This window comes from Crotalus tigris, unplaced genomic scaffold (assembly GCF_016545835.1).
Source record: "Crotalus tigris isolate CLP2741 ecotype Arizona unplaced genomic scaffold, ASM1654583v1 scf7180000017765.3138416, whole genome shotgun sequence".
In the NCBI taxonomy this organism is placed as follows: Eukaryota; Metazoa; Chordata; class Lepidosauria; order Squamata; family Viperidae; genus Crotalus; species Crotalus tigris.
Window position 1 is genome coordinate 1,064,347 of NW_024096620.1, and position 8,075 is coordinate 1,072,421.

At 46.9% G+C, this 8,075-nt stretch overlaps 1 protein-coding gene across 1 annotated transcript; it reads right to left on the minus strand.

The window, feature by feature from the left end:
* Positions 1 to 748: 748 nt before the first annotated feature.
* On the minus strand, positions 749 to 7,758 carry DLX6 (distal-less homeobox 6). Its single transcript, XM_039341456.1, has 3 exons — positions 6,445 to 7,758; positions 4,147 to 4,340; positions 749 to 1,984 (listed from the first exon to the last, which is right to left on the minus strand). Exons 1-3 carry the CDS (start codon positions 7,007 to 7,009, stop codon positions 1,733 to 1,735), a joined length of 1,011 nt encoding a protein of 336 aa, XP_039197390.1. The 5' UTR covers positions 7,010 to 7,758; the 3' UTR covers positions 749 to 1,732.
* Positions 7,759 to 8,075: the final 317 nt, after the last annotated feature.

An 8,075-nucleotide genomic window follows, 5' to 3' on the forward strand; every position in this document is an offset into this window, starting at 1 on the left:
CTGCTCGAGGAACGACCGGCCACAAGGCCACCCCTCTGCTCATGAAAGCAGGAGACCTTGGGTGCGAATTTGGGTGGGGGCAGAAGGGGGGGGGACAAGGTAGAATTAGCAAAAATCCTGAGACGGGTAGCCCTAATATCGACAAATGCATGCGATCCTAGGTGGCTTACTGGGAAACAATTCACTCCAACCCAAGGCTCTCCTGAAAGATAATCTGGATTGGGAGGCTGGTAACACCTTAAATCCACCCTTGATGGATTCAAACAGGCTTCCTATAGGAAATAATCTTGGAGTGGGCAGATAAGGAAGATCGGGCAGTCCCTAAAGAGAGATTTTATGACTGATCTGTGCGTGGGTGGGCGTGTGTGTATCTGCCTTGCCACTGGCCGGCACCTGCTGGGGGGGGGGAAGACTTCCAAAGAGACCTCCTCGTCCCTTAGACTGGGTTCTTCTGGTGCTGTTGTGGTCCTGGGGAGGTATGCAAAACTTTCCTACTCTGGAGAACTCCAGCTAAGCCAGGCCGCCTAGGATGTGGACTGAGAAGCTGCAGCCTTGGATAGGCTACTCCGGAAGAGTAAAGCTCCAGTAGAAGGAGTCATAAAGAATCCTTCTTGATATGCTTCGGAAACGGGAGTGTGTGTGTGTTTGTGTGTGTGCGCGCGTGTGTGTGACAGGTTGTAATCTTTGACTACCTGAATAATCGGGAGGGTGGGAAGCCGAAAGACAAAGAACTAAAGCAGGACTCTTGCACATTTTGTGGCTTTTTACTCTATATATGAAAGGAGACAAAACATACAAAGATATATATACAACTAAAATTCAACAGTATGTACATCGTGACTGTCGGCAGCTGAAAAACAACTCAAAGTTTATGGGGAGAGGATAGTGGTCGGAATTTTAGCCTTTGGACAGGGAAAATGTTTGTCACTTTCCCAGATTCTTCCTCCCTTCCTCTCCTCCCCTCCCCATGAAATCCATTGGAAAGAATCCCTTCTGGAAGCCCCCTTAAAATAAATAAAGGTGGCGCAAATGCAGAGCTCTAGTTGGTTGCAATGGGGCATGCGCAAGGGACCTTCTGGTCATTTTCAGGTGCTTTAATTCGTTTAGAGTGGCTTATTGATTATAGGTGGGTGAAAAGGTGTTTGTGGGCCCCCCCAGAGAGATTGGGAAAGAAAAGACTATGAGTTCCGATCAAGATTCACGATTGTGCCGATGTGTGGGTGTGGGTATGGGGGAGGTATAAAATATTCTTATTAAACCAGTTTTTTTCCCCCTCTCCTCACCCCCGCATCTTCTTCCCTGGATGGCAGTTCCTTCTTTCTAAAGAAGAAAAAAAATCTTTCCGCTGTCCATTTTGTTTTGTTAATCTGGGTTTGGTGAATAAAACTAGAGTAGCTTTGTTAGCTTTTTTCATTCCACAGGATCTTTTTTTAAGTTGCTGCGCGGTGGACTAGTTGGGAAAGGCTGCAATTGTTTTTTTTTTTGTTTTTGTTTTTTTTTTTTTGCTCTGACTTGTACTCCCAATGAGGCTTGGTGCCTTTGAATCCCCAACAAAATATCCCAAAGAGAGCATCTGACGTGGGTGCAACGCAAATGGTTTCTCTCTGCTCAAGATCAATTACTGAGGTTAAAGGCGAGGGGAAGGCAGAAGAGTCCGTCTTCGTTGCCACGCGCTCCCAATTCACCCCAAGACCCACGAGCTGGCCAAGCCCAGCAGTTGTTCTTGGACCGTTCACATCATTTGTGGTCTCTGCATAGTGTCTTGATGTGGGGAAGAGTACCAGTGAGAATAGCCAGGCATGTAGCTGTTGGGAGGCATGTTGACTCCTTTGGCAGAGGCTGAAACGTCCCAGACTGGAGGGAGACCTGGAGACCGTGGTGACAGGGTAGCTGAGCCGGGCAGGGGGTCAGTCTCGTGAGGGTTGCTGCCTTGCTTGAGCAGTTTCTTAAACTTGGAACGCTTATTCTGGAACCAAATTTTCACCTGCAACCAAAAGGCAAAAGTCATCGAAATGCCTATAAAACAGCAGTTTAAGAGCAGCCAGGGGAGGGAAGAGAACAAAGAAAAATCTCTTTGAAATTTCCTTTCTCCCCTCCCTTCTTTATATTTGGAGCAATAGAGCTCAGCTACCCTGAATTATAAAGTCCAATACCTTCCCCTCCCCCCCCCTCACCCCTCCCCACCCTTCCCTTCATTCTCATCACTGCAGTTACCTGCAACAAAGGAGCCTTAGGTAACTGAGTATTACATTTTATTTTACTGCGTTTATTTTTAAGGGCCTTTTTCTTCTATGAGACCATAGCAGTGCACTTATTCTGTTTGCTTATTTTGTTATGCATCCATTCAAAGCATCTACGTAGGTACATAAGCTATAGACGTGCACAGCTTTGATATTCATCAGTATACTATGCTGCATAATTAAAAACATGCAACACTCATTTTGAATAAGAGAAGAAGGGATAGAAAGCTCAAGGTTTTTTTGGTTGTTGTTGTTGTAGTCAACAAAAGTGATTATCTACAATCTTGATTCATATTGTAGTGGCTTCCCATCTCAAATCCCCATCCTCCAGCACCTGGAACTGCCCTTAGCAGACTTTTTCACCTGGACTGGTGCAGCTGGTTCTTCACTTACAGTGGGATGAGTGTGCAGTCCTAGAAACACATACTCAGCGGTTTCACTGGTCAGCTGGATCTACTCCTGAATAAATCTGCTTACGAAGGGGGTGCCACTTGGACTTGAAAGAGCTTTTAAGATCAGGCTCTAAAATGACTCTGGCAGCTGACTGGCTTCAGGGGGCCTAAATTGGCTTAAATCACAAATATGTCAGTATAGTTGGAAATCCAGCTTGGCTTATAAAAAAGGAGAATCAAAAACAGCCCCTGTGCAGCAGGTCCTTTGGTGGTCAGCAGGAAAGGGCTAGAAAAATGAGCTGATTTGAAGTTTAAGTGGAGATCGCTGGCTTGATTTGAGCGCTGTTTAAAAAAATCTAAGATATGGGATAAGGGAGGAACTAAAAAAGTTAGAGAGACTTTAAAAGAAGAATATAATACATGGACAATCGCAAAGTGTGTGTCATTCAAATGGGGTAGCTGTTGGACGAACTCCCAGGGTTAAAACTGAGAATTTTCCTCTTTTCTCTATAATATTAATTTTCTAGTACATTTCAGCCTGAAAGACAGAATACAAGTTCCTGTTTTCCCTGGTCACAAAGTTTATGCCTATTACCTTAAGACATGGAATCTCAATTCTCTGTATTTATTCTCTGTTTTACTTACATTTTTAACTACAAACCCTAAGCACATATATGGTTGATTCTCCCACCCTCCTGCCCAAAATGCAAATGCCACCAAAACTTAAAAAAAAAAAAAATCTTGCTATCCAGGAATACAATTAATTGCTGTATTTGTCTCTTCCAAGTCAATAAAACTCCACGTGTCATTCAGGCTTAAATTTGCAGAGAAACCAAGAACACATCAACCACATTTAACTGTAGCTTAACTTGTTCTAATTTTGTACACGCTTCCCTTTGATCCTCAGCCTTTATCACCACCTTTTGTACATTTAGCCTAAGGGCACCCACTGGATTCTAGTTACTCATCCAGGATAATTTACTATTGAATATCACTAAAGTAGGTGTGTTTTATTTGGGCCCAGAGGTTCTTTAGCATAGCTAGTAGCTTTCTACTATATCAAACTAGGATGGAGAGACTGTTCTATTCTTCCTACATCTAATACTTCTCATATATATATATATATATATATATATATATATATATATATATATATGAATGATTCTTTTATAGTTGATATTTTGGCTATAATAAAATAGATAAACACCCATATTCTGAGTTGGCAGATATGCCTTTTTCTAAACACATTGTTTGCCTTGACCAGAGACAAAGGAAAAGTAGAGAGCGAGATGAACTAGATCTAGATTTCCAAATATCTCTATACAGATAACTGATAGCTTATCAATACACTTTAGATTATGTTTAGGTGATCCACTGCTCTCCAGTTTTTATTCTTGGTCCAAGGAAATTATACATTTTAAAAAATATATATATCTCATTGCTACTACACCAGCATGTCAGTCCTGATCTCCTCTCCTAAAGATTGCCTGGGCCTGATCTTTCCTAGGAATTACCTGTGTCTGAGTAAGTCCTAATGAAGCCGCCAGCTCTGCTCTCTCTGGAAGTGCCAGGTATTGGGTCTGCTGGAAGCGGTGGTTTAATGCCTGCAGCTGCAGACTTGAGTAAATGGTTCGAGGTTTCCGGATCTTTTTCCCTTTCCCATTAAAACGAATCTCCCCATTTTCAATCACTGTGGTTTTTTGTTGATCTGCAATCAAAACGGAAAGTGCATTGGAAAGGAAGAGGGGCAGCTAAAAACCTCATGCCTAACTTAGGGTGTTGTTCATGTTGGGAGTTTATCTAATGATAAAACTGCCCCAATATCATTGCTAAAACTCTAGAAGCATTAGGGGGAGGGCAGGTAAATAAGGCAAGCAGATCATCAATGCCCTTTTTAGTGGTGGATTCAGTTTTACCTGCAAAATGACCCTACTGACTTTCCTTACATTTCTGCAGGCAAAAACGTATTAATTAATGATGCATGGAGATTTTTTCCCCTCAAGTAAATAAATACTGCTACTTGTGGGAACAATCCAGAAATCTTCATTCAAAAACTGCAACAGGAAAATAATTTTAATGAAACACCCATTTTATATTAGTTTATAATTACTATGGTTGTCTAAATAGCCTCTAAATCACATCTTTTTTTTAATTAATAGAAATAAACACATATTATTCGAACATTTCCTTTCATATGGTTATCCTCATTTTATACAAATGCAAGTTAATTTATTTCTCTCTCAGTGAATAAATGCAGAGAAATTGCAATAACTGTTTGGACAGACAGATAACCACAGTCAAATATAGGAAAAAAACCTTTTCATGTTGACACTATTGCTGATTTAGTCACTTATTGGTGTGTTAAAATATTTATTAGAGATTAGCTGATTAGACAGATGGATAAAAATTCATATATAATTTGAAATTTTACAAAGTTTTACAAGGCTCAGGACACATCCTCCCTCTGCTACAAGCACCTAAGAGGACGCTGAAGTCATTTGTGTCCTATGCTCTGTAATCTTCCTTCCTTCCTTCCTTCCTTCCTTCCTTCCTTCCTTCCTTCCTTCCTTCCTTCCTACCTTCCTTTTCCTTCCTTCCTTCCTTCCTTCCTTCCTTCCTTCCTTCCTTCCTTCCTACCTACCTACCTACCTACCTACCTACCTTCCTCCCTTCCTTCCTTCCTATCTACCTACCTACCTACCTACCTTCCCCTTCCTTCCTTCCTTCCTTCCTTCCTTCCTTCCTTCCTTCCTTCCTTCCTTCCTTCCTTCCTTCCTTCCTGGAACTGTTGTGGCCCATCTGCCTTTGGCTGAGGAGGAATTCCTTTTCATAAAGAGCCTGTCACTTTTGTGCCCATCGTTGTAGGAGAGAGCAAGGGGCCAATTGCTCTCTTTAAAATAATTCTGCCGTACAGGCCGCCGCACCGAAAGGGCATCCATGGGCTAAACAAACATTCATTTTAAAAAATAATAATGAAAACCCAAACAAACAAGTTACAATTCTGAACTGCGGAGGGTCAGTCTGGTTCTAGAGAATGGTCTGTAGGAATACAATTGCACTCCACAGTCCATTTGAGAGCATTCAAGTCATGGCAATGCTTGTCGAACCCACAGGGGAAAAAAACCCCAAATACTTGAACATTCTCAAGAACACCGGAATTCCGGTTCTCTTATACCACTCGTGTGGATCTAAAGAACGTCTCGGAGCTGCCGATTCGGGTCGTGTTGGTGCAAGAAAAGAAGTCAGGATAGTGGGAGGGGGAGCTGCAAATGGCAAGCACACTTACTTAAGAGTAGAGTAAGTTCCACTGAACTGCTTGAGACTCCTTTCCCTGAGAAACAGGCTCCGTATCGGGCAGAGAAAATATCATTTCAAAGAGATCTGCAGCCCGAAAGAGGGTGCGGGGAGCCGGGCATCTTCGTCCACTAACGGTGGAATTAGAAGCCAGGTCCTGTGCATTGCCTGAGTGGTCACTTGCCAGGAAACTGCCTCGGAACGAAGCGGAGGGGGAGACGGGTGAAAAGTAAGCGGCCAGACAGAGTGCAAAAGAGGGTAGCCAGAAGAAAACGCATTACAGGCCAGAAGAAAGCTGAAGGAAGGAATCGGAGAACCAGAAAGAGGGAGGAACAGACAGAAAGAAGAAAGGAAGGAAAAAGGGACAAAGGGAAGGAAGGAAGGAAGGAAGGAAGGAAGGAAGGAAGGAAGGAAGGAAGGAAGGAAGGAAGGAAGGAAGGAAGGCCAACCACATCGGGCAGACGGCGGAGGCGCGGAGGGCCTTTGCTAGGATCCGCGCGAGCGTCTGGGTCACCCACCTGCGTCGTCCGGCCGCGTCTGGCTGCCCGCGCCGCCGCCGCTGCCGTTCCCGCCGCCGTTCCCGCCGCCGCCGCCGCCGTGGTAGGTCTGGAGGTAAGGGCTGTGCTGCGAGTGGCTCACATAAGGGTAGGCGGCGGCGGCCGCGGCGGCAGCCGCGGCAAGCGAACGGTGACTATAGGAGTTGGCGCCGGCCGGCCCGGCCGGGTAAGGCGCGGCGTGGTGGTGATGGTGGTGGTGGTGGTGGTGCGGGTGCGGGTGCTGGTGGTGCGGGTGCGAATGCGAGGCCGGCGCCGCCGAGTGCAGGCAATGGAGCGGGTAGTGGGCGCCCGCCATGGCTGCCGCCGGCGAGGTCTGCTGCTGCTGCTGCTGCTGCTGCTGCTGCTGCGCTGAATGTGAGGAGCCGCCGGGCGCCTGTGCCACTGGAGGAGGCGGCGGCGGCGGCGGTTGGGGAGGCTGCTGAGGCGCCGGCGGCGGTGGCGGCGGCTGCTGCCCGAACTCCATGAAAGCAGATTTGGACGAGTCCTGCGCTTCCAGCCCGTCAGCCATCGTAGTCATGGTCATCATCCAAGTTGGGCAGCCAGAGACGAGCGCCTCTGCCCGGCTCGGCGCCCCCTTGCGCTCCCGCCACCTTCGAGGGAGCCTATTAGCCTGCGCCGGGCGGGAATTAGCGCCGGGGCTCGCTCGCTATATTTCCCCCCCTTTCCCTCCTTTTTTCCCCTTCTCCCCCCCTTTTGGCGAGTGTGTGTATCTTGGGGGGGGGGGAGTTGAGGTGGGAGAAAGAAGAGAGCGTGCGAGAGCAATAGGGGGAGAGGGGCCTTGTTAACTGAGGGAGGGGCGGAGGGGAGGCGTGCGCGAGGCGCTGGGGAGGGAGAGAGAGAAGGAGAGGGAGAGGAAGGGAACCAAGGAAGGAGGGGGCAGGAAGAGAGGGACGCGCTGCCAAGTCCTCTTTCCTGGGCCTCCCCCCTCTCTTCTCTTGCCTTCTAGCCAGCAACTTGGGGGTTTTCCCCCTTCTCTCTTCCCTCTTTCGCCCTTGTTCTTTTCCGGTTTGGGGGGGTCTGTTTTTACGCTCATGAACCCGGGTGTCTGCTTAAAGCTGATGGAGTTTAAGGCATTTCTTTTCTTCTTTTTAAAGGTAGATTTATTCTGTTAAAGTTGAGCTTCAGCTTATAGGCTTCAGACAAGAAAATGAAGGAGGGGAAACGGAATACAACGTGCGCGCGCTCGAGCGCACACACCCTCCAAATAAATAAATAAATAAACGCCCAAGTCGAATGGTTTGTCTCCAAAGGGCAGCGGCTCCTCATTGGTCACTCAACCCCTGACGTCACCAAGCCCGGGCACTTCTACTGGCGTCTGCGCCAGCCCACCTTCTGCACAACTTCAAAGCTTAGAGCCAGCTAGAAGCAGCCAGCCAACTAGCCAGCCAACCAACCAATAGTCTTGTTTATCTGTCTCTCTCTCTCTCTCTCTCTCTCTCTCTCTCTCTCTGTGTTTTTGTATGCTTACGCGCGCGCGTGTCCGTATATGTCTGCGCGTGCGTGCGCGCGCGTGTGTGGCTGTTTCACCGCACCACCACAGCAACAAAGCTACGCTTTCAAACAGCACTCTCGCCTGGAAAATCAGGTGCCTA

Coding starts and splice junctions, on each gene's coding strand:
- DLX6 (XM_039341456.1), bottom strand. CDS start 7,009: ATGATGACCATGACTACGATGGCTGACGGGCTGGAAGCGCAGGACTCG. Junction 4,341..6,444: donor GACGCGGCCGGACGACGCAG/GTGGGTGACCCA, acceptor TTTTGATTGCAG/ATCAACAAAAAACCACAGTG. Junction 1,985..4,146: donor TAGGACTTACTCAGACACAG/GTAATTCCTAGG, acceptor TTTTGGTTGCAG/GTGAAAATTTGGTTCCAGAA.